At 40.9% G+C, this 27,326-nt stretch overlaps 1 protein-coding gene across 5 annotated transcripts in view; it reads right to left on the reverse strand.

The window, feature by feature from the left end:
- The window catches only part of syt16 (synaptotagmin XVI), a 195,947-nt gene that overhangs the window by 59,961 nt on the left and 108,660 nt on the right, over positions 1-27,326 (reverse strand). For all 5 annotated transcript variants that reach the window (XM_072568349.1, XM_072568350.1, XM_072568348.1 and 2 more), the window contains exon 2: positions 2,771-2,950. In XM_072568349.1, the coding sequence (XP_072424450.1) occupies positions 2,771-2,950 (180 nt within the window). The remainder of the gene's footprint in view (positions 1-2,770; positions 2,951-27,326) is intronic.

Consider the following 27,326-nt stretch of genomic DNA (forward strand, 5'->3'; position numbering starts at 1 on the left):
TGTGTGCAGTTCTAGATACTTCACGACAGGAAGAGTGTAATAGCACTAGAGGAGGTTCACCAGGATTTTGCCAGGGTGATTAGGGAGCAGCTGTTCCCCTTGGTTGAGGAGTCAATCACAAGAGGGCACAGTTTTCGGGTAAGGGGCAAGAGATTCAGAAGAGATTTGGAAAAAAAACTTTTTCACTCAGTGTGTGGTGAGAATCTGGAAAGCACTGTCTGGGAAGGCAGTGGAAGCTGGAAACCTTGTAACCCTTTTAAAAATATTTGGATGAGTACTTCAAATAATCAAAGATATAGGATAAGTGCGTTTGGGTGAGCGCACTTTTAGTGGCAGTTATGTTGGTGCAGACTTGATGGGCCAAAGGCTTTCTCTGTGCTGTATGAATCTATGGCTGGGGATGTCTAGAACCAGGAGGTTCAGTTGAAAAGTGAGGGGGATGCCACTTAGATCTGAGCTGAGGAGTGAGCAGAGGAGTTACTCACAGGGTTGTTAACTTTTGGAATCCTCTAGTTCAGAGGACTCCAGATGCACAGTTTTTGATAGGTTTCTGACTACCAGTGACTACAAGGTTATGGGGATAGGGTGAATAAAACGCTTTGAAGCTCAATCAGCCGCAATTGTATTGAATGACCTATTCATGTTCCTATGATCCTATGAGGGGGAAAAATAAAAGTGACTTTCGATATTAAAGAAATAGTTTGAGAGAGCATGTACTGACAACTACTTCTATTGGTTGGTAAATGAGAAACAGAGACGATCACTAGCACACAAGACAATTTAGCAAAATTATTTTCTGCAAACAGCAATTAGTACAAGCAATGCTTCCCCACAAATGACTATTGAGAGAGGGACTGTAAAACTGTAAAATTCTTAATGAGGGAATTGAATAAGTATTTAAAAAGGAAGAATATAAAGGGGAAGTGTTCAAGCCAGCTTCAGTTGAGAAATCAGCACTGTGGTATGTGCACAATGGACACCTTCTGCACTATGATTTTTCTAATTATTGTATGTTGCTGGGCTTATCTAAATAAGTGGACAGATTGGTTGGGTACTGGAGAGCTGCCAGCAACTATGGAAGCATAATGATAAGTATGAGTCACCATCTCCAGGAAGGGAAGGGCAAAGAAAGAAAAGAACTAAAGAATGAAAACAAATCAAGTAACTAGCAAATAGGGTTGAGCCTTTTTTTAGATTTAATATATACACTGGGCTTTCTGCTTGTTTGATTAAATACTCTAGATAGTGGACCGAACCGTGGTGATATGCTGGCTCACTTGGGCTCTCAGCAATGCAGATCCCAAGGTTGCGTACCAACTTAAAAACAAGATTTAACTTGGCAGTGGTGGTGATGGCAAATTACTATGATTACCCTGCCCTGGTGGCATTTTACAATAGAAAAAATATTAAAGTACATTTTTATTGCATCACTAAATTAGCGTTATTATTGATTCTTATGTTATTGTACACTGGTGCTGCAGGCGTAAACTTAGCCAAGTATTCAAGGGTTGTCACAATGCCAATAATTCTAAATGGCAAACAAAAAAAAGTTTTATTAATGACTGATTCAGACAATTAAAAATTGATCAGTACTTAGAACGTATAACCTGTAGGTAAACACATTTGTCATTGCTAAGCATAAATAGAGATCAATGTGTATTGTTTAATACAAAACATTGCAGCAGTTAGTGTTAATTCTTGTATGCAACGTGTGCAGTCATAGCCCAAAACAAATCAATGACTGATTTCTAATTAAAATGAATTGCCTATTTTAAATTCCTTTGTGAAGTGTCAATCAGATATGTTAACAGTTCTTCCACTTGAAACTCTCGTTATGGTTGGATGTTCCAATCCCTAATTACCTTTTCAGGCTTCCTTTACTCATAATTATGTGGCCAGAAGACACTTGTGAGTGATACCAGCAGATGAGTATTGAAGACCTTCATACAATACCTTTGTCTTATTATCTTAACAATGAATTTAAACGAGAGGTATTTCTAAAATAAATGGATTAAAGTAACAAATTGAGAGTCTTAAATGTTCACCTGTTGACATTATTGGAAATATTTTCAAATCCATAAATAGGAGGCAACATTATAACTCAGCTTCCTTTTAAGATTTATCTTCATGGAAACATTTTTTAAAGCAGAGATTTCTTAGAATTTTGAATAAAATGTAAAATATGTAGTGGAGGCAGATTCAATCGGAGCTTTCAAAAAGGGAATTAGATAATTATCTGGAAAGAAAGGAAATTGTAAGTCTATGGAGAATAGGCAAGTGAATGGAATAAATGAGACATTCTTGCAGAGAGCTGACATTGATGGAACCAGCCAAATGGCTTCCCTGTATGCTGTAACATTTCTAAATATCAAACCATTCACTTTGTTTTTGTACTCATAATTTGGTTTGGTTTGGTTAGATTTGGTTAGATTTTTGTCAACTCAGTTTCAATAACACTGCCAGTGTTGAGGGAACAGAGCTTGAGGCACTCGTGAGTCTAATAGTTTAAGAAATTATGCTCTATGCAGTGAGATGAGACAAGCACTGCATTACTGTCCAACACTGATGTGGTTCCCTTATGTCATTATCTTCTTCAATCAGTTCCCCAGGTTAAACCTAAACTGATGCGTAAAGAAAGTCAAAATGCTAAATTAATATGAATTCTTTTGTCTGACTTTGAAGTAGAGTGTGAAATTACATTTTGAAGTATACCTTAAAAGGAAGCCCACAAATATTCACCATCATACTGTTGAAAGTGCAAGAGACTCACCAAGGCCTCTGTGGATTCCAGCTTTTTCTCGTACTCGTTTTCTTTTTCGCTTCAGTTCAAGACAGGGGAGTCCACCGACTTTTTCAAAGCACAGTTTTTTGTTGATGAAGAGGAAGAGCAGTGCCAACAAGACAACAAAGACTCCAACTGCTGACAAAAAACCAATGGCCTCAGGTGTGACTACAGAGAGAACAAGAATGAAACTAATCATTGGTGAGTCAGATAATTGGCTGTTTTACTTGCTTGCTCTCCTCAGTTACTTCTTTCCTCTCGCCCTCTGTCCAGTACTCTGGATGGAGTAGCAGGTCACCTGTTTTTGAGTTGTTTCCTGTCTCACAAGTCAGTTGGTTAGAAATACATAATAGTGCATCGAGCTTACTCCTTGGCTCTCCATTATCTGTGGGGCCAGGTCTCTCCTCTGACTGACATTTCCCAAAGATAAAGCAATTACTAACAAGTCATAATAATTCATGAGCAATAATTCATTATCCCACCAATCCCTTCCATACAGGACTTAAGAGTGCAATACTCAATACTCTATTTTTAAAATATATTTTACCATTCCAGAGAATCAAATAAAGATTAGTGATCCCAAAACGCACTTTTAAAAATCTTCTGCTGCAATAGTTTTGTGTTTAAGATTATTTATCTCTTGGGGATGATCACTGGATTAGAAATCACATCATAGTTTCCTCTGGTTTTTTTTTGTCTCCCTATTCACCCTCTAGTTACAGTGCTTTTTTAGATTAGATTAGATTCCCTACAGTGTGGAAACAGGCCCTTCGGCCCAACAAGTCCACACCAACCCTCCGAAGAGTAACCCACCCAGACCCATTTCCCTCTGACTAATGCAGCTAACACTACGGGCAATTTAGCGTGGTCAATTTACCTGACCTGCACATCTTTGGACTGTGGGAGGAAACCCATGCAGACATGGGAAGAATGTGCAAACTCCACACAGGCAGTCACCCAAGGCTGGAATTGAACCTGGGACACTGAGGCAGCAGTGCCACAGTGCCACTGAAAAACCGTCTTATATACAATAGAAATCACACCAATCTGTAGGCTACTTAACCAGGAGGGATATGCCACTTGAGGCAAATCTTGTGGTCAGGCATCATGCAATCCCAATACAGGTGGCCATACTCAGATGTTGTTAACAGAGACGCAGCCAGAATATGCAACAACAATTTTAGCATCAGTGGAATAGGAAGAGAGACAGCGACTGAGTGTCAGCTGCATAACTGTCCCAAGTCCCAGTCAATCATCACCACATTATTAAATATGGATGTGAATCGGCAGCAGTAGGACATTCAGCCCTTCAACCTGGTCCACCATTCTGCCCCTTGCCTAACGACAAATCAATTTATTTCTGTCTTCAAGATATTCCAAAAATTCTGCTTCCAGCTCCTGTTCAGGAAGAGAGGTCCAAAGACGTACAACCCTCTGAGGGGAAAAAAAATTGCCAAGTCTTCGTTTTAAATCGGCGAACCCTGATTTTTAAGTCAATGATCCCTAGTTCTAGATTCTCCCAGGACAGGAAACATCTTCTCTACACCTACATGTCAAGGCCCTCCTGGATTTTATATGCTTCAATCACAACATGTATAAATTCAAGAGGGCATTACATGATTATCTGGTTAAAAATAAGTGCAAGGGTAAAGAGACCAAGCAGGAGATTGGCACTAGATAATGGTGTTCAGTTAATGGACCATTGCAGGCACAATGGGTCAAATAACCTCCTTCTGCACTGTAACACTTCTGTGATTGTCACCTCTTACTCTCCGAAACTCCAGCAAAAACAATCTAGCCTATCCAACCTCCTCCCTTAAGATCCCCTACCCATTCCAGATTTTAGTCTGGTGGACCTTCACTGGCTCTAATGCATTTACATCCTTCCTTCAATAAGGTGAGCAATACTCTACAAAGTACTTCAGATGTGATTTCACCAGTGCCCAATATAATTGGGGCATAACCCCCCTACTTTCATATCAAATTGCACTCAGTAAATGATAACATTCTATTAGCTTCCATAATTATTTACTGCACCTGCACACTAACCCATTGTGATTCATACAAGACAACATTCAGGTCTCTCTGCATCTCAGACCCTTATAATCCCTTACCTTTCAAATAAGATGCTTTCTTTTCATTCTCTCTGCTAAAGTGGACATTTTCATATTTCCCCACATTAGCCACATCTTTGCCCGTTCATTTAACTTATCAATATATTTTTGTAACCTCGTTTTCCCTTCAATCTTACTTCCTACCTGTCTTTGTGTCATCAACAACTTTGACAACCATACCATCCATCCCTTCATCCAAATCATTTAAATAAATTAGAAACAGTTGAGGTTCCCACACTGATCCCTATGCGTATCACTCTTTAAACCTTGCCAACCTGGTAAAGATCTATTGACATCTACTCTCTTCACCCGCATAGCCAATAAACCTTCTATCCATACCAATGTGCTACCTATTACAACATGAGCTTTTATTCCCTGGAATAACCTTCAATCTTATCAAATGCTAAAAATATAAATACATTACATTGGCTGGTTCCCCTTTATCGACAGTATATTACCTCAACAGATTGATCAAACATGATTTCACAAAATCAAGCCAACTTTGCCTGATTACTGTAATTTATCAAAATACCCTGTTATAATGTTTTATTAAAAAAGCTCTTAACATTACCTTGCATTACAAAAGGTACTTTGAATACACTTCAACGTACATAAAGGCTGCAAAATCTTTTCTGACATCCTAAGATCTTTGAAGGAATACAATATTTCTTTCTTGAAGATTTTCCCTCATTCTTCTACTGTTTCATAAATTTGCTTGACAATTAAAGCTGAGTATAAGATGTAACAGAGTTATTCTGCTGCAATTTGAAGACAAGCAAAATCCAATGAAAGCAAGGGACAGAATCAAAAGAATATAGCTTACCTATTCATTATGTTGAACAAGCAATGAAATGTCCTGAGATATCAGGGTGGTTGCTATGTACACAAGCCATACCCATTTTTTGAAGTCTTGCAATTTGTGCTCTCTGGTCGCTAGCATGCTTGCTATGTGCAGGCAGCACTGAACTTGTTTCTCATTGCTTGCACACACCAGCGAGGGACCAAAACCATAACTAACCTGCACTTTCTAAAGGAGATATAGATTGTGGTGACAGTGCATGCTAACAGTCAAACAAGACGTGAATCTCATCTGAGGAGCAATGTAGAATAACACAACGTGAAACTTAGTGCCCTCCAAGGCATCTACATACTACACTGGAGGTACCAGTGGAAGAAATGAAAAAGACAGAAAACTTTTTGTATCTAGGAGGTGTATGAGGTTCTGCAGCAGGAGCAGATAATGTGGAATACATTGCAAGGAGTTTAATCCTCAGAGCTTGATACAATGGCAACGTACAAGGTCAGCGAACAAAACTTTAACTTGACCAAAGATAGCAACCAAGCCTTTGGAATTCGACACACCTCTATCACTCATCTACCAACAAGCTGTAACAATCAGGACTCAACCCAACATTCATATACTCTACCCCACCCTTACAGACTTACACTGCTTATACTCTATACTGACATTATACAAATATATTGCATCACATTAATTCTTGCACTTCCCTCTCTTTTGCAAAATAAAGTGGTACCAATAGACTTCAATAAGCCATTGATTGGGAAAGTTGAAAACATGCCAGCTAATATTCCATGTGAAGTGGAAGAAGAGGAGGCAATGTAGACTTATTGGCACAGTTCGAAAAAGGCTGTAGGAGGTGAGAGACTTTGGTGGGGGGGGAGGGGGGAGGGTAGCATGCACAACACGTTTTGAAGGTAGAACAATATTCTGAGAGAGTGATTCGCAAGGCACATGAGAATACCAGCTCTGTAAGTCCATCCATTGTGTACATTAGCACGGATGTTATGCTGAGCCTATAAAGCACTGATTAGACCCCAACTAGAATACAGTGTCCAGTTCTGGTCTAGGAAGGAGGTGAGGGTTCTTAAGGAGGGTGCAGAAGAGATTCACCAGAATAGTTTGAAGGATAGAGGTTTTTAAATACTATATGGGTTAGAAAAATTGGGGTTGTTTTCTTTAGAGAAAAGGAGACCAAGAGGAAATCTGATAGAGGTGTTCAGGATTATAACTGGTTCAGATACAGTAGACAAGAGCAAACTGTTCCCATCAATTGATGATACAAAGCCTAGAGTACACAGATTTCAAGACTTTTAGGGACCTGCGTCATGTTGTCGAACAGAGACACCTGGGGGTTCAGGCACATAGTGCATCACAGCTAGACAGGGCAGTTAAGACGATATTTAGTAAACTCGCCTTCATTGTTCAGACGACTGAGCATAGGAGTTGGGACATCATGTTGTGGTTGTACAGAACATTAGTGAGGCCACTTTTGAAATACTGTATACAGTTCTAGTCGCCCTGCTATAGGAACGATACTATTAAATTGGAGAGGGTTCAGATAAGATTTACAAAGATGGTGTTGGGACTGGAAGGTTTGCATTTTAAAGAGAGGCCTGGTAGGCTGGGACTTTTTCATTGCAGCATAGGAGTTTGACCTTATAGAAGTTTATAAGATGGATAGAAAAGGTCTTTTCCCTCAGGCAGGGGAGTTAAAAGCTAGGGGAGCATATCTTTTAAGATGAGAGGAGAAAGCTTTAAAAGGGACCTGAGGGGCAACTTTTTTATGCAGAGGGTAGTCCGTTTGTGGCATGAACTGCCAGAGGGAAGTGGTAGATGCAAATACAGTTATAACATTTAAAAGAAATCTGCACAAGTACATGGACAGGAAAGGTTTAGAGAGATATGGGCCACATGCAAACAAACGGGACTAGTTTATTTTGGGAAACTTGGATGGCATGAATGAGTCAGATGGAAGGGTTTGTTTCTGTGCTGTATGATTCTAATTCTATGACAGTGACTGACCTGGAACATTACCCACGAGGAAGCAACAAGATGAAGAATGATTTTTAAAAAGTAATTGGATGTGCATTTATAATAAACTTGCAGGGCCAAAGTGGTAAAGCAGGGGAATGTAACTGATAGACAGACAAACAGAGAGCTAGACAGGCCCAATGGCTTCCTTCTGTACCCCACTATGACTCAGTGACAACCTAAGGCAAAAGGGGCAGCATGCCTGTGTGTCCAAACGTTCCTGCAGGAGATGATGTTGGCCATTGTAAGAATACTTGCAGCTTATGCCACGGTGGCCAGCAGGGCAGAATCTATAGTAGATCAGTATCCTGGTTCGTAATCCACCTTCTCACACTCCACTTCACCCTCGTCCTACATTTTCTTCTCACTTTCAAGTTGCGTATGAAGTAAGGTTGCACCATTTTATGTTCACCCTCTTCTCACCATTACCCCTGTGCATTTCATTTTCATATACCCAAGAAGTGGAACGTGGCCAGGCAGTGGAGGAACACCAAGACAGTAATGCTGGAGACACATCTACACTTGATACCAGTCTCATAGCTGCCAGCTCAGATACGGGCACGACATGTTTCTTAGAGAGTGGGCATGTTATGTGCTGCAGCCTGGGAAAAGGTGTGTTCGAGAATTATGTTCTGTTGCCAAGCAGTTGGTGAACACTTCACTGGGCAAGGTACAGGAGAAGACTGATCCGTAGAGCAACAATATACTCGATGTGTTATGAAGCCTGCCAGAAGTACAATGGTGTTCAGTGCCAAGGTGCATTGGGAAATCAGCACCAATTTGGCTCAAAGCTCTGGGCATAGTTTGGACCTTATCCTTTTTAGGATAGGTGATGTGGCCAAATCCATGAGCATAACACATTAACCAATGACTGATATCTTATTGTGTGGTTGCTTCTATTCTCTTCATACACTTTCTCACAGATACACACATTGAAGAAAAAAAATGGAAAATGTAAGCCAAAGTGTGGTGTGGTGTCTTTAAGAATGAGACACAAGCCACTCCTACCAGAGGAAATACTGGCCAATCACGCACTTACAGTAAGAAGCCTGTTAGCCTGCACCTATCACAAGCTACAACTGAGAGTTCCCGTCCCATCCCAATGGAGACCAGCAGCACTGGGATCTTCAGAGTGTCCTGAACTGCTGCCTGCAGAACACCCATGAAGACAGGACCAGTGAGGGCCAATTGGAGGGTGGCTTTCACTCCAACCCACTCACAAAAGGGAATTTTGCCAGTGATGAGATGAGGACTTGGAGTGGTTGTTAACTGACAACGTAAGGGCCTTCATTGGTAGTGAGTTGTAAAAGTCAGCATTCATGCCCAGGACCTGAGGCACCCAAATATTTTCCCATCCTGCCTACCAGACCACACTTAAAGACAGGAAAATCACACCACTCATTTTCTTCCTTCCCATCAGCCTGGAAGGGCGAAGGCCTGTTGGATTATTAACTGAAAAGAAAGGAAGTGCACAGTACGAGGGAAAGGTGGCCATGGCCCATTTGGAGAACAGGTGCAGACTCGATGGGCTGAATGGCTTTCTTTTGCATTGCAATGGATTATGTGAAAACCACTCAAAGTGAAAAGAGCCACTGCTATAGTAGCATCTCACTTTTGACAGAGTCTTCCCTGGTAGCACTGTTAATTTGATTTAATTTATTACTGTCATGTGTTTGAGGTACAGTGAAAAAGTGTTGTCTTACACGCTGTTATTGGCAGATTGTACTAAAGAAGTGCATCAGGTAACAGAACTGAGTACAGGATACAAAGCTACAGCCACCGAGAAGATGGAAAGAGAGATCAACATTAACATAAAAGAGGTCCATGCAAAAGTCCAATAACAGCAGGGAAGAAGCTGTTCTTGACTCTGTTCATATGTGTATATAAACTTTTATATCTCCTGCCCTGAAGGTGGAAGAGTATAACTGGCATGGGAGAGATCTTTGGTTACATTGACTACTTTCTCGATGCAGAAGGAAATATAGATGGAGTCAGTGGTTGGGAGGCTGATTTGTGTGATGGACTGGGCTGCAGTTTCTTTTGGTTTTGGGAAGAGCAGTTGCCATTCCACTCAGTGATGCATCCAAGTAGAGTGCTTTCTATGATGAATCTATACAAATTTGTAAGAGTCTTTATGAACATGCCAAATTTCCTTAACATCCTGAGGAAGTAGAGATGTTGTTGTGCTTTCTTGACCATAGTGTCAACATGGTTGAAATGGTGAGCTCCATGTTCATGACAATATACAGGTTCAGGATCATAATCTATGACAACGATTATGAAGGCTCAAAAGATGTTTTGCCATCAAATCTATTTTCATGTCATTAGAAAGCTGATAAAGCCACAAGGAAATAGTGTACAATGTTAAAGACTTCTGTTGTGCAAATGTCAAACTAATGACAAATTTATATTAATCCCTGCTGGACGTTTTGCTTGTGCTCTTGTCTGGGTTTCTGAAGGTTGAGAGTTCAAGACTCACTGCTGGGCGTGGACATATAAACTAGTTGGACCCTCCTGTGTAGTACTCAACCTCGATCTTATTGAATGAGAAATAAACCATGACCCTGTTTGCCAATTCATAAGGGTGTTAAAGATCTCACAGCACATTACAAGCAGCAGGTGGCCAGGCTAATATGTATCCCTCAATGAACACAAAAACAGGCTAAGTGGTGATTCATCTGATTTGGCTGTCGGCTATATTGTTGAACTTCCCTACGTGAAGGTTAACTATCTTTTTTGCACTTTTTTTAAAGCAAAATAATATTTAATCAATTATTCAAGTACATCAATTTTTATTTTGCTTTTTCATGGAGTTGTGAATTTTATGCAACATGGAAGAATAAGGAAAAATATTTCTTATATTAACATAGATAATGGTCTTACTATTGAACTTATAATAACATTGACAGCAGGCCCATATTTTTGCTATGCTGGAAACCTGATATTTTAGCAATACAGTATTTTTGGAAACCTCGAGGGTATCAGTGAATGTTCTTTGTTTTTCTTTCAAAAGTCAATAAAGTAATGTGTGATCAACAAGTTCTCCACATTTCATTCAGTTTTTGCCTGCAGGAGAGTTAGAGAAAGGACAAGAGACTTAAGCTACCTAATTATTTTATTGCTACATCTAGAACATAGAACAGTACAGCCCTACAGGCCCTTCAGCCCTCGATGTTGTGCTGGCCTTTTATCCTACTCTAAAATCAGACTAACCTCCCTTCACTGTATTAATTTCCATGTGCCTATCCAAGAGTCACTTAAATGTCCCTAATGTCCCTGGCAGTACATTCCACGGACCCACCACTCTGAGTAAAGAACCTACCTCTGATATCTCCCCAAATCTTCCTCCAATTAATTTAAAATTATGCCCCCTCATTTTCGCCAGGGGAAAAATCTCTTATCTTTCCACTCTATCTAAGCCTCTCAATATCTTGTACATCTCTATCAAGTCACCTCTCATCCTTCTTCGCTCCAGTGAGAAAGTCCTAGCTCCCTCAACCTTTCTTCCTAAGACATGCCCTCCAGTCCAGGCAGCATCCTTTGGGTGCAAATCTCCTCTGTACCTTCTCTAAAGCTTCTACATCTTTCTTATAATGAGATGACCAGAACTGAACATAATATTCCAAGTGTGATCTAACCAGGACTCTATAGAGCTGTAGCAAAACCTCACAGCTCTTAAACTCGTTAATGAAAGCCAACACACCATATGCCTTCTTAACATCCCTATCAACCTGGGTGGCAAAGATCCTAAGATCCCTCTGTTCCTCCATATCTGCCAAGAATCCTATCTTTAACTCTATATTCTGCATTCAAATTTCGACCTACCAGAGTGAATGACTTCACACTTTTCCAGGTTGAACTCCATCTGCCAGTTACCAGCCCAGTTCTGCATCCTGTCAATGTCTCGTTGCAACCTACAACAGCCCTCCACACTATCCACAACTCCACTAACCTCTGTGTCAAAAGCAGACTCACTGACCCACCCTTTCACTTCCTCATCCAAGTCATTTATAAGAATCACAAAGAGCGGAGGTCCTGGAACCAATCCCTGCGGAACACCAAAGATCACCGAGCTCCAGGCTGAAGACTTTCCATCGACCACCACCCTCTGTCTTCTATGGGCCAGCCAATTTTGAATCCAGACAGACAGGTTTCCCTGTATTCCATGCCTCCTTACTTTCTGAAAGAGACTACAATAGGGAACCTTATCAAACACCCTGCTAACATCCACGTAAACCACATCCACTGCTTTACCTTCAAAGTGTTTTGTCACATTCTCAAAGAATTCAACAAGGTTTGTGAGGCACGACTTGCCACTCACAAATCCATGCTTATTATCTCTAATCAAACAATGCTTTTCCAAGTAATCATAAACCCTGTCTCTCAGAATGCTCTTCAGTACTTTGTACACAACTGATAGAAGACTGACTGGTCTGTAATTCCCAGGATTATCCCTATTCCCTTTCTTGAACAAGGGAATAACATTTACCACCCTCCAATCGTCTGGTACCACTCCAGTGGACAGTGAGGATGCAAAGATCATCACCAAAGGCACAGCAATCTCTTCCCTTGCTTCCTGGAGTAACCTAGGGTTTACCCCGTCCAGCCCAGGGGATTTATCTATCCTTATGTTTTTCAAAATTTTCAGTACATCCTCCTTCCTAACATCAATCTTTTCTAGCATATCGGTCTGTTTCACGGTGTCCTCAGAAAGTTCAAGGTCCTTCTCAGTAGTCAATACTGAAGCAAAGTATTCATTAAGGATCTCCATTACTTTCTCCAACTCCAGGCAGAACTTCCCTCCGCTATCCCTGATCAGTCCTATCCTCACTCTGGCCATCTTCTTGTTCCTCACATAAGTGTAGAATGCCTTAGGGTTTTCCTTAATCCTAGCTGCTAAAGCTATTTCATGCCCCCTTTCCAACTCTCCGAAATCCATTCTTCAGTTCCTTCCTGGCTACCTTGTAACCCTCCAGAGTCCTATCTGATCCTTGCCGCTCCAACCTTAAGTAAGCTTCCTTCTTCCTCTTGACTAGGTGTTCCACATTCCTTGTTACCCAAGGTTCTTTCAACCTACCATCCCTTCCTTGCCTCAGTGGTACAAACCTATCCAGCACTATCAGCAAGTGCTCCCTAAACAATCTCCACATTTCTGTCGTGCATTTCCCTGAGAACATCTGTTCCCAATTTAGATGCCCCAATTCTTACCTCATAGCATTGTAATTCCCCCTCCACCAATTAAATACTTCCCCATTCCATCTGCTCCTAAACCTCTCCATGAGTACAGTAAAGGTCAGGGATGTGATCACTATCACTGAAATGCTCTCCCACCGAGAGATCTGACACCTGACATGGTTCATTTTCAGGCACCAAATCCAATATGGCCTCCCCTCTAGTCGCCCAAATACGTTTTGCATCAGGAACCCTTCCTGGACACACCTGACAAAAACTGTTTCATCCAAACTATTTGCACTAAGGAGGTTCCAATCAATATTAGGTAAGTTAAGTTCACCCATGACAACAACCCTTTAACTTCTGTACATTTCCAAAATCTGTCTCCCAATCTCCTCCTCTGTGTCTCTATTTCTATTGGAGCGGGGGTCTGTAGAAAACTCCCAATAAAGTGACTGCTCCTTTCCTGTTTCTGACGTCCACCCATACAGACTCTGTAGACAAACCCTCCTTGATGATCTCCTTTTCTGCAGCTGTGATACTATCCCTGATTGGCAAGGCCACTCTTCTACCTCTTTTACCTTCCCCTGTATTCCTTTTGAAACATGTATACCCTGGAACATCCAACAACCACTCCAGTCCCTCTCATATCCAAGTCTGTGTAACAGCCACAACATTATAGTTCCAAGTACTGATCTATGCTCTGAATTCATCACCCTTATTTCTGATACTTCTTGCATTAAAATAAACATACTTCAACCCATCACATTGACTACGTGTTTGCCCTATCAAGTGTCTATCCCTCCACACAGACTCTCTGCACAATGTACCTGGCTGTCCTCTACCTACTCCATCATCTGAACCATAGCTCCGGTTCCCAACCCCTGCCAATCTAGTTTAAACCTTCCAAAAGAGCTCGAGCAAATCTCCCGCTTAGGATATTGGTGCCCCTCCAGTTCAAGTGCAACCCATCCTTCTTGTACAGGTCCCACCTTCGCCAGTAGGTATCCCAATGATCTACATATCTGAAGCCCTCCCACCCACACAAGCCCTGCAGCCTCGCATTCATCTGCACTCACTCTCTATTCCTAGCCTCTCTACCATGTGGCAGTAGTAGTAATCCTGAGATTACTATTCTACTCATCTTGTCTTGTAGCTTCCAACCTAGCTAGAAAATTTGATACTTCTTGCATTAAAATAAACACACTTCAACCCATTTTCTTTTCACGTCCTCCTCCCTTTTCCTACCTATGTCATTGGCACCAATGTGTAACATGACACCTGGCTGCTCTCCCTCCCACTTAAGAATCTAATAGACTCGATCCAAGACATCCCTGACCCTGGCATCCAGGAGGCAACATACCATCTGGGAGTGTCGCTCGTGACCACAGAATCACCTGTCTGTCCCCCTCACCACTGAAACTCCTATCACTATTGCTCTCCTATTCTTCCCCCTCCCCTTCTGAGCCCCAGAGCCAGGCTCAGTGCCAGAAACCTGGCCACTGTGGCTTTCCCCTGGTTGGTTGACCCCCACAACAGGATCCAAAACTGTATACTTACTTATTAAGGGGAATGGCCACAGGGGATCCCTACACTGTCTACCTATTCCCTTTGCCTCTTCTGACGGTCACCCAGCTACCTTTGTCCTGTTTCATAGGCGTGACTACCTCCCTATAACCCCTCTCCATCACCCCCTCCACCTCCCGAATGATTTGAAGTTCATCCGGCTCCAGCTCCAGTTCCCTAATGTGGTCTGTGAGGAGCTGGAGTTACGACCACTTCTTGCAGGTGAAGTCAGCAGGGACACCAGTGGTGACCCCAACCTCCCACATCCTGTAAGAGGAGCGTGCAACTACCCTAGCCTCCATCTCCTCTGCTCTAAATTACCAAAAAAATTGAATAAATGAGAGAAAAATAAAACAAAAAAAGCCTTACTTACCAAGCCTCCACACACGGGTCTTTTACTTTGGTTACAGGAGGAGGTCAGGTGTGAGACACTACACATGTATCGCGTTGGGTTTTAGCCACAGCCCAAATATATCAGTTCACGTGCCAAGCAATCCCCATATCCGCATCCACTCCTGTTAAGTTTTCGCTCTGCCTATTCTTGAGGTAAGTCTTTATAACAAAAAAAAACCTTCCCAGCAGCCCCTTGGTCCTTGCTCTCACCGCTCCCAGTGCTGCTGCTTGCAAGTGGCAGAGTAGGTTCGAGGGACTGAATGGTCCACTCTTTTTCCTTATGTTTTTATATCCTCCATTCACGCTTGGTGAACTTTTGTTTGTCTATTTGTTTATTTATGCAAACAATTTTAAGAAAACGTTTCAGAAGCTGAACAAAGAGACTAACAGTTCAAAACCTTTCGGTTCAATGACCGATTGATGACCAAGGGCTCATTCCAACTTAAACGGAATAAATCCTCCAAATTTCAGCATTTGAATAGAAGATGATGCCAGAATGAAGAATGAAATCATGGACACTGTAGATATGAACTAGCTCTCGGATTTCTAAATGTTATCTGCTGGATAGTTTTAAAATTGTTTAGTTACAGAGGCATGTTTCTCCCCCCTTGCCCCAGTTCAGACAGCCACTTTCACTTTTAGACTGCTTTACACGAAATGGAGTGTTTCTGTAGCATAGCGACTACCATCACCTGAGGAAAGGTGCCAATCTGTGCAGACTGGCTCCCAAAGCAACAGTTGGACAGAAATAACCAATCAGTTTTAATGATTTTAGTTGTAGGGTAAATGTTATCCAGAACACCAGGAGAACTCACTGAAAACTGCCACAGGATCTTACTATGTAATCCTAAAGTGGCAGAGAGTCTAAATGTCTCATTCAAAGGACAATACCTCCGGCAGTAGAACATTTTCTGTTCCTCAGCCAAGGCTGACAACATAAATTTCCACGTAAAATGCACCAGGTTGGCATGTCTGATTCTGTTTACTCATTAGGTTTGCAGTCATTAGATGATTGCAGAGCATCTCTTTATAAGTTTTTTAACAATGCTACACAATAAATGGCACTCTGAATTTTCACCTTTGTGAAATAAGAACGGTGTGGGAGTGAAACTATCCATCATTCCGATAAAATAAACTTCACAAATATCTCCATGCTCGCCCAGCTCCTCAACAGATTGCTGACATTTCCATTTTATATTAAACTGCTACTTACTCACCTGGCACTCAACACTGCAGCTAATTGTTAAATACTAACCTGCCAGATTCCAAATTATATTCTAGACAGATGAGTGGGTGGAAATTTTAATTATATTGTGCATCTTGATAACAACTATGAAAATGATTAATCAGTCATTAAGATACTACTTATAGGATAACACCCACAATTTTTTATTGCTTAAAGATGTAATAGAGTTAGTTTGTGAACTCTTTTTGATGGTGTTCTTGTGCTTTTGAAGTATGTGGCTCAGTCATGGCAATACAACAATTATATGCACAAGTTGCATTTCAACCAGGAAGATACTGGAAAACATTCCTGCTAAACTGTAGGATCCAAGCTCAGTTTTCCTTCAGCCTTTCATGGGATGTGAACACTGCTGCCCATATTCTTTTTTTTATTCATTCATGGTGTGTAAGCATCACTGACTGGGCCAAAGCCTAATTAGAGTCATAGAGATGTACAGCACAGAAACAGATCCTTCAGTCCTACTTATCCATGCCAACCAGATATCCTAAATTAATCTAGTCCCAGTTGCCAGCACTTGGCCCATATCCCTCGGAACCCTTCCTAGTCATATACCCATCCAGAGGCCTTTTAAATGTTGTAATTGTACAGGCCTTCACCACTTCCTCTGGCAGCTCATTCCATACATGCACTACCCTCTGCATGAAAAAGTTGCTCCTTAGGTCCCTTTTAAAACTTTCCCCCCTCACCCTAAAACAATGCCCTCTAGCTCTGGACTCGAGAAAGTGATGCTAAGTGACCTCCTTAAATGACTGCAGTCCACGTGTTGTAGACACTCCTACAATACCATGAGGAAGGGAATTTGAGGAGTCTGACCCAGCAACAGTGAAGGGATCGCCATGTAGTGTAAATACCAATCTTATTTATATTTCCTTTTTTTTTGATTATGGTCAAAAATGGGAAGGGGTTACAGCACTTTTAAAACAAGTTACTGAAACTCACTGTAAGTTGTGTTTACATTGTTGCTTTGCAAGTGGGGCTGGGCAGAAAGGTAAGTTGGCACAGCATTGGAGTGTCATAGAATCATAGAGATCTACAGCACAGAAAGAGGCCCTTCAGTCCCTCACATCCATGCTGGTCAAAATCAACCACCTAACCATTTTAAACCCATTTTACACCACTTTTCCATAGCTTTATATGCCTTGGCATCACAAGTAAATACTTCTTAAATGTTGTGAGGGTTTCTGCCACCCTTACAGGGAGTGAATTCCAGATTCTCCCCCACCCTCTGGGTGAAAAAGCTTTTTTTTTTACCCCATTTCTCCTCTAAACCTTCTGCTGCTTACCTGAAAACTACACCTCCCTGATCATTGATTCCTCCATTAAGGAGAAAAGCTTTTCTGTCTACCCTGTCTATGTCCCTCACAATCCTCATGTCCCCTCCCAATCTCTTCTGCTCCAATAAAAACAACATCTCTGTCCAATCTTTCATTATATCTAAAACTCACCAACCCATGCAACATCCCGGTAAATCTCCTCTTCACCTCTCTGGTTTTATCGAATCCCTCCAGTTCCAGCATAACCTTCCTTGCTAGTGTATGAGTGTGCATGGTGAGATTCACCCAGCAAAAGAGTGTTGACTGGTTTGTGCAATCGTGATCAGTTGTGATTGGGAGAGGTTATCAGCCTAACAACAACTCTGACTGGTTCCTGGCCAGTCATGACAATACAGAGACAGAAGAGTTTCAGACTGAAAAAAACTGGGATCTCTACCACTCTGCTCTAAAAAAGAATCATACTCAATGTTCCTTCTTGCTCCAAGGCTCCTCACACAGCAACTGGCCTCAGTAGACTGATTACTACATTGACTTGAGGCCAACATATCCCGAATGAAATTTAGAGGGAGCGCTGGCCATGCTGGACTCAAAATGTTAACTCTGTTTCTCTCTTCACTACTGCCTCACAGCACCAGGCACCTGCAATCAATTCCAGCTTCAGGCAACCATCTGTGTGGAGTTTGCAGATTCTTCCTGTGCCTGCTTGGGTTTCCTTTGGAAGCTCTAGTTTCCTCCCACAGTCACAAAGATGGGCGGGCTAGTTGAATTGGCCATTCTTAATTGCCCATATAGTGTTCAGGGATATGTAGTTTAGGTGCATGAGACAAGGGTTAGGGTAGGGGAATGGATTTGGGTAGGTCACACTTCAGAGGGTTGGCGTGGACTTGTTGAGCCAAATGGCCTGTTTCCACACTGGAGGGATTCTATGATTCTACTTGCAAGGAACGACCATGCTGTATCAAGACAGTATTCCCATATAGTTTTTCTCAGAGATCTCTATTCTCTAAGCTCTAAAAAATCTAAACTGCATTAATAGCTCAGGGATGCCGTGGAGTTGCAATGCTTCTTAGAAGCATTCTTGAACTGGGAGTTACAGTTTGATCAGTTGGAAAACAATCTGAGAAAGCAACATGATCCAAACAGTCATGCCCTCGCTGAGGGAGGGCTTATAGAAATGTGCCTTGCTGATCATAATTGTGCCAATAAGCACATGGGGGCTAAAACTGTTGTCAGACAGAAGTCTGACTCACTCCAAGTGAACAAAGAATGTGGACTGGTGCAGTGAAGTAATGACAGAAATGCTGCAAGATTTGTCAGTTGCACAAGACAAATTATTGTTGTATCACATATTTAAAGGCCACAATAATCTTTTCATTTGAAATATACTTTGCCTTCATTCATATATTATTTGTGTTTGTTCTGATGTGTATTAAAGTAAGGGATGCAAAAAGAGAAATCCCGTTCGTAATTCTTTCATTTGGGGCTCGATTAGTAAATTGGTTATCTTGGTTTACTTATACAGATTGTAACAATAAGAGACAATCCACCTCTTTTCCTGGTAAATGTTTTCAAAATATTGAACATAACGCAAGAGATGATATTATGGTACATTCTACTACTTGTAAAATGCATTGTAAACTATAAAGTACTTTGTGACATTCTGAAGTCACAAAAGTGCTAAATTCTCTCTTTGCTACAGCAATACTTGCGTTTTATATTGCACTTTTATCAAGTAAAAATCACAGCCTAAGGGGGTCCTATAAAGTTGGTGTAAAAGGAGTGCGGTGGGAGGGGACAACCAGTAATTGCTGTGTGCCAATTATCATCCAATTTAAAGGCACTTGCAGACACATGGGTTTCCCCTCCTTATGGTTTATCCACACATTGGAATGTGGATGCAATGAACCTGTCTACCAAGGAACAGGAGAATCGACGTTTCGGCCCGAAACGTCGATTCTCCTGCTCCTTGGATGCTGCCTGATCTGCTGCGCTTTTCCAGCAACACATTTTCAGCTCTGATCTCCAGCATCTGCAGTCCTCACTTTCTCCACCTGTCTACCAACCAAAGTGTGTTAGACAAATATATGACCCGGCAAAAATTGCTCTCATTTTTTGACAAACAGTATGAAATTAAGGCTTGGGCGCTCTTCAATTGTATCTTTGTGCACTACGTATCCGGAATGTTGATGAACCATTTACAGAAGGCTAAAACGCAGCACTGCTGTGCCAGAAACAGTGGGAAGGTGCACCGATGTGAATTTGCTGCTGAGTCAAGCTTGTTTCTAACTGCGGGGGGAAAGGAAAGAATAGCAGATTTCAATCGCCCTGATGTCAATGACAGAAGAATATGAAAACATCAAGGAGCATGTTTTATATCTTTATTAAATGTGGCTTTCCAGATATATTTCCTCAGAGTGCTGTATTCTCTGCTGCTTCCCTCCCAACCTCCCTTAACAATAAGTTTGTAATACACAGTGAAGTAATTTAGAAGAAATTCAGACAAATGCAATATTCTAGTAAGCACTATTTGATTTATTCCAACAGTTCTTTCAGTGAAGTAGACACAGCTTCCCTGAAGTTATATCGGTGTATAACAGCTGCAAAAGCATGTCAGAAAGAAGTTAGTGGAAGAGGGTGGCAACTCAGCCACTATTGACCTTTGATCAGGCAGTGCTCATTTTACAGGATAGGATTGTTTTGCCACAACTGCATAGACTCCATGCAACTGGGCATCTTTAAAATTAAGTCATTCCTCAAAAATTCACCTGGGAACTGCAGCAGTTCAATTCGACATGAGCAACTCACATACATTAAAGTAAAATTATATTGTGTTTCGGATACTGGTTTATAGTTAACAGCTTCATTCACTGCATGAAGGCTTCTCTCATTTCTCCTAATGATTGCAAACAAAGGTTTACTGTCACATGTGTTTAATTGCATCTTGGGAAATATTTCCTGCATTAAATTATCTAAGGGAGACTTTAACTGTCAGTCTTTTTGCCTTCTGTGTGACCCAGGAGAGATTAAATCAGTCCAGAGTTGCTTTTTAGGCAATATTAAAGGATAAATTACTGTAATTTGTCTGTCCAAAGACTGTCACTAGCTAATTAGTGAAATGGCAGTGAACAGCATTTTTTTTCTGACGTACTAATGTATTTGTTTTCTATCTGATTGTAATCATGACAATTGTATATGCATAATTAATAATTTACCAGGGATTGTTTAATGAATCCATCTTGCTTTGATTTCATAAAACTTTTCTCAAGTCTGCTCATAACATGTCAATTCTTTTTTCTTCTGGCTTTATAAAATCCATGGAAATGTAACCAAAATAATCTTTGAGCATTCCTCTCGTTCAAAGTGTGATAATTATTATGAAGTGGATAATATTTTCTTTTTTCATGGGCTAGGGCAACATTTACTGTTAATCCCTAACGGCATGTGGGAAGGTGATGGCAAGCTGCATTCTTAATTTGCTGAAGTCCATCTTTTGTGGGAAGGGAATTCCAGATATTTGACCTGGTAACAGTGAAAGGATAGTGATATGGTTCTAAATCACAGTGGTGTGGAACTTCAAGGGAACCTTGCAGATGATAGCGTTCACACATATCTGCACCCTTGTCACGCCATCTGATTGAATTTGGAATGTGGAACAATTTGGAACACGCGGTCAAAGGAGCCAAGTTGCTTGAGCATATCCTGTATATTGTGCACACTGGGGCCAATGTGCACTGGTGGTAGAGGCAACAAATATTTAGGTACTTACTGGAATGCTGATCAAATGTCCAAGGTGTATTGTCCTGGTTGCTGTCAGTTTCTCGACTGTTGCTGGAGCTGCACTCATCCAGGCAAGTCGACAGTACTTCATCAGACTCCTGAGTGTGTCTTGTAGATAGCAGACAGGCCTGGGAGAGTCAGGATTACTCACCACATAATTACCAGCCTCTGACATGTTTCTTGTAGACACAAGATTTGTGTGACTGGCCCAGCTCAGTTCTGGTCAATGGTGACCTCAAGAATGTTGATAATAGAAGATTCAATTATGGTAACATCATTGAACATCAAGGGGAGAAATTTAAGTTCTCTTGTTCAAGACTAGCATTCATTGGCACTTGTGTGTTGCAAATACCACTTGTCACTTATCAGTCCAAGCTTGACTGTTGTCCAGATCTTGCTGCATGTGGGCATGGACTATTTCAAAATCGATGATGTTGAAAAGGTTACTGAACATCATCTGTGACCAACCCAGTTCTGACATTATGTTGGAGGAAGATCATTCAATAAGTAGCTGTAGATGTCTCAGATATTCCCCTAAAAATTATGGGTCTCTGTGGCACAATAAGTTGCACTTTAATCAGTAGAAGAACTCCTATGAGCCGGAAGGCCCAGGTTCAAGTCCAACCTGCTCCTGAGGTGTCTCATAAAATGTCTGAAGAGGTCGATTAGAAAATATCTTCCCTGAAACGTCCTGCAGTAATGTCCTGGTACTGGACTGACAGGCCTCCAATAACCACAATCATCTTCTTTTCAGTAAGGCAAGACTCGAATCAGAAAAAGAATCACCCAACCCGCCTGGATTCTAAGGCTATACTCAGTCCAATGCGGCCTTGATGTCAAGGGTAATCACTCTCACGTCAAAATCTGGAATTTAGCTCTTTTGTTCATGTTTAAACCAACGCTGTAATGAGATCTAGAGCTGGGTGGGTCAAGAAGAAGAAAGCTGAGTATTGGTCAGGAAATTATTTGGTGAGAAGATTGCGTTTGGTGACAACTTAAAATAACATATTCCATCACTTTACTGATCATTGAGAGTTGACGGATGGGGTAGTATTTGGACAGATTGGATTTGCCCTGTTTTTTGTGGTCAGGACATACAATACCAACAATAATTGCTCAGATAAGTATTACCAGTGTTGTAGCTGTACTAGAACATTTTACTTAAGGGCTCAGCCAGTTCTGGAGTACAGATCTTCAAATCCATAGCTGAGGTGCTGTATGACCCATTGGCTTTTTATGGCTGCAGAGTCTTCCACTATTTCTTGATATCCTGCTGATGGAATGGAATGAAACTGGTGGAAGACTGGCACTGGAGATGCTGGATACCATGGGCAGAGTCCAAGAGGGATAATTCACTTGGCATTTCTGGCAAAAATGGTTGCCCATGCTTCAGCCCCTTCAGCCTTTTGCTGACCCCTACCATCATTGAGAATGGGGGTGTTTGTGGTGTCCCCTCCTGGTGTTAGTTATTTAATTGTCAATTACCATTTATAACTAGATATAACAGGATCACAAAGCCTTCACTTTATGCATTTGTTCAGGAGTTTGTCAATTGGATACTGTTTCCACTGAGTGCTAACTTTGTCAAGTTGACCACTCATTTTTAGGTGCACCTGGTTCTGTTCCTGATACACTCTTCTACCTTCCTCATTGATACAAGATTGATCCCACAATTGGATGGTTACAAATAGAGGGCAATATACCATGACATGAGGTTACAGATTGTGGTTGAGTACAAACCTGCTAATGCTAATACCCCATAGTGCTTTATAAATGCCCTATTTTGAAATGCCAGATTTGTTCTTAACCTTTTTTTCCAAGTGTGGTAATGCCCTACAACATGATGGAAGCTCTCTTCAGTTAAATATAGGAGGGGGCCAGATGGGTTTATCATGTTGTTTGTTCTATCCAGCTGCTGCAGATACAATCTCATGGATATGCAGTTCACAATTCAGGCAGTTCAATTAGTGGCGATGCAACTGAGCCACTCTCAGAGACAGAGATTGAGCCTTCCAGCTAGAATATATTCTATGCCCTTGCCATCCTCAGTGTTTCTTGCAAGTGATCTTCAATATGGAGGAGGACTGATCAATCACCTATTGCCTTCCCACAACTGATTAATCATCAGAAGGTTTTCTTGACAATTTTGATTTGGTAGCGTGTGACATCGCAAGATGCAGAATAGACGTTCTTCAATTTTGAAAAATAACGAATAGCTAGCACCCCTGAACAACACTGCTAATTGTACCAGTAGCCTCCAGCTCTAAGACAATTGGCATAAATTTTGCTGCAAAAAAAATTTATGAATTTCTCATACGTCACTTTAGTTTATAAATCATCCAGCAATTCGATGAGGAAAACAATTGCAAATTTTTGGACAATTTGCATCATTCCACCAAGAGCCTAACAAAAATGTCATGGCACCCATCAAACGTATACCCTCAAATTTCCTGGAGTTTCAGAAACTGCACATTGCATATTGATTGCTCATTAAACTCAGTGCATAAAGTTAAGACTGATGCTTAATGGCATCAATACCCTCGCAATGACAGGAGCTATGTTCCTGCAGTGTTACTCAAACTCTCCCAACCAGGAAGAGAATTAAAACCGAGAAAAGTCTCATTCCTGCAGATAATAAGTCGTTGTTGGAAAGTTAATAAAGTAAATTCTTCATTTTTTATCTTACTGTTTTTTTATCCTTTTTTCTCTTATAACATAATCTTTACTTCTCCCTCTACTTATCTTTCTATACGTGATTTTACCGTCAATTGTCAGGGTGTTTTTGCCGATCTCGACAGTAATTAGGCATGGAGAATATATTCAGGCCTAGATAATCACATTCTTGCAAACAAAGAAGTACAAGTAAAATTTGTTGTGCAGATTTGCAACCTAGGTCCATTTTTGCCTATTGTTTGTGATCTTCGGTAAATGTTCGATTATTCAACTAAGAGCTAACCTAATGCATCCTTGATTGTCTTGTTCAAACCTCCAACTAATGCTTGTGTCATAATGCACATAGAACTGCAACCTGAAAAATGCAGGAACACTTCTGTTGATTACAAGACAAGAAATTAAGGAAATGAAGAAATAAATCTTTAGTTATTTAAAGCCACAGGCAGGTCTTCATAAAAAGTTCAGTGACAGGGGAATCACATTGCTCATCAGTTCAATGTTTTTAATAATCACGATGTAATAATCCCTTTCCTGTCAACACTTCAACTAGAAAGCTATATTGTGGAATGCTAACACATACACATGTTTTTCTCAAATTCTTTTTCGTACTATTTTAAACAGAGGCAATAACAAGTTTAAATTAAACAGTTTAACATCTTTTCTAAAAAGGCTGAGAAAGGAAAGTCAGATCAAATAATGCCACAGCTTAATTTCAGATCTTACGTTAATTAATGTCTGTAATTTGTTTGATGTTACACTCTGCCCTTCTGAAGTATTGCTTTACTTGCAAGGACCTCAAGAATTTATTTTAATTTGTTGTCAGGATGAAGGCATTGCCAGCCTGGGCTAACATTTATTGCCCATTCCTAATTGTCCTGAGGGCGGGTATATGAATAGGAAGGGTTTGGAGGGATATGAGCCGGGTTCTGGCAGGTGGGACTAGATTGGGTTGGGATATCTGGTCAGCATGGACAGGTTGGACCGAAGGGTCTGTTTCCAAGCTGTACATCTCTATGACTCTGACTCTATAAGAGTCAACCACTGTGCTGTGGATCTGGAGTCACATATAGGTCAGATAAGGCAATTTCCTTTCTAGAGGACATGAGTGAACCAGATGGGTTTTTCCAACAATTGACAATAGAATCATGCTCATCCAGATTAATTCTAGATTGTTATTGAAATATAATTCCACCAAACTGCTGTGGCAGGATTCAAACCTGGATCCCCAGATTACAAGGGTCTCTGAATTACCAGTCCAGTGATTCTACCTCTAGGTCATTACCTCACCAGACGTGAGGAGTTTTGTGATTTTAGGTCTTAGGGAATGAAGTTTCATTCAGAATTTATAGCCTATTCGGAGCAGTAAATTACAGGGAAATACTGTCAGAGATTACCTGACGGAAAATTAAAAAGCTGATGACTAAATGTCAGCTAGGTAATGTAAATGATTCATTCAATTTGGGATCTTAGATATAATAATTTACAGTGTAGAAACTTTTATTTTTCAGAGACCTGTATTGGCAACATTTCCTGCACTTTCCACAACATAGTGTGGTGTTGTACTCACCCTGCACTACATTAATATGCAGCCACTGTCCTGTCAATTTGAGTTAGAGGACTCCTGTTAAATGAACCAGAAATTCATGGGTCAAAACCCCACTCCTGCACTTGACTGTTGCATTAATCATTTCGATCTCATCTGAAAGAAGACCTGCCACCTATTCGAGGATGTGAAGAATCCTGTGATGGCAGTCAAAGAATTGCAGAGGAACATAATGTAAAATTGGTTGCTGCAAGTGCAGACAGGTTTTTATGACAATTGATTATAGCTTCACAGTCACCATCACTGAGATTAGTTTTCAAATCTGGATTTAGTCACTGAACTTAAAGAATACTTTTTGAACCCATGTTTTCTCTTTTGCTCTACCACTGAAAGCTGTTGAGGCCAGTTCATTAGATATCTTAAACAGAGAGCTGGACACGGTACTTTTGGCCAAAGGGATCATGGGGTATGGAGAGAAAGCAGAAGTGCAATACTGAGATTTCATGATCAGCCCTGATCATATTGAATGGTGCTGCAAGCTCAAAGGGCCAATTGGCCTACTCTTGCACCAATTTTCTATGTTTCTGGACCACCAGATTCACTACCACTATACAACCACCTTTCAAAGGTGAAGAGATGGAAGTTCTCTCTCTGAAGGGCAAGTTCAGAACAGAGGAGCATAATCTTGTAACCATGATTTGGAGGAGCCGGTGTTGGACTGGGATGGACAAAGTTAAAAATCAGGTTAGAGTCCAACAGGTTTATTTGGAAGCTCGAGCTTTCAAAGTGCTGCTCCTTCATCAGGTGGTTGTGAAGAAGACTCTCTTCTTCAGATAAACAATAGGAATCTGCAACTCCTCCTCCAAAGCTTTTGGGGCTGGGTGAATTGAAAAATATTTACAAGCAGCAAGCCTGGTGGATGGAGTTAACAAAACAGGTCAGCTAGGGTCCATCTGAATGTCAGAACAGGCTCGAGAGACTGAATAACCTGCTTCTGTTCCAATCCTTCTACAAATAGTGCCTTCCTCCTTTGTTTTAAAACTGGTGAGAATGCAGGTTATAAATGTACACAATATTCGAGAAGCAAAGACAGAGACCCTGAGGATGTGGAGGAAGGAAATGATTTTTGTCAGGATACGCAGGAAGATGAGAAACCACAACATTCTATTCCCCTAATGAGAAATCCAGGGCCCTAATCAGTTTTGATGGCGTGGGTAGCTGTCTGTTGATTGTTTTAAGTTGCTGGCTCAGGGACTATCAAAAAGAGAAACAAAATAAGTGAAACTATAATAGGATATTGGACAACTTAAATAAAAACCTTTCCACTAGAAATTGGATAATGTAAAATCAATTTACCTTAGGCAAAGATTATTCAGTGGGCATTATTAAAATACATTACAAACAGAATAAGGTGATGCAGCTTTAAGTAATTCTCAGAGAATAGAAAATAATTGAAATGTCAAACAAAACACCGTCATAGGACTCTACAAGGTCATCTCTCCTTGTTTTTGTCACTGCGCCAAAATATATTTTATTAGCTTAATTACTAAATGCTAGCTGCAGAATGCAGATTTCAAAATCTGCTTTGATGATGTCTAATTTTAACTGCTAAAGTCCTTTTCCACTAATAAAGCAACCACTGCGAATGGGAAAATGCGATCAGAAATGGGAGGTTGAAGTATCTTTTTAATTCTACTTCAGTTTCTGTCTAGTTTTGGTCTCCACTTCTATGGCCCTCCATCAGTAGCAATAAATGCAACATCTAAATTTGGTTAAGTCCTACCAGCTCTTTCATTCATAGAGTCATAAAGATGTACAGCACGGAAACAGACCCTTCGGTCCAACTTGTCCATGTCGACCAGATAATCTCAATTAATCTGGTCCCATTTGCCAGCAACTGGCCCATATCCCTCTGTACCCTGCCTATTCATATACCCATCCAGATGTCTTTCA

The sequence above is a fragment of the Chiloscyllium punctatum genome, chromosome 4 (assembly GCF_047496795.1).
Source record: "Chiloscyllium punctatum isolate Juve2018m chromosome 4, sChiPun1.3, whole genome shotgun sequence".
Classification (NCBI taxonomy): domain Eukaryota; kingdom Metazoa; phylum Chordata; class Chondrichthyes; order Orectolobiformes; family Hemiscylliidae; genus Chiloscyllium; species Chiloscyllium punctatum.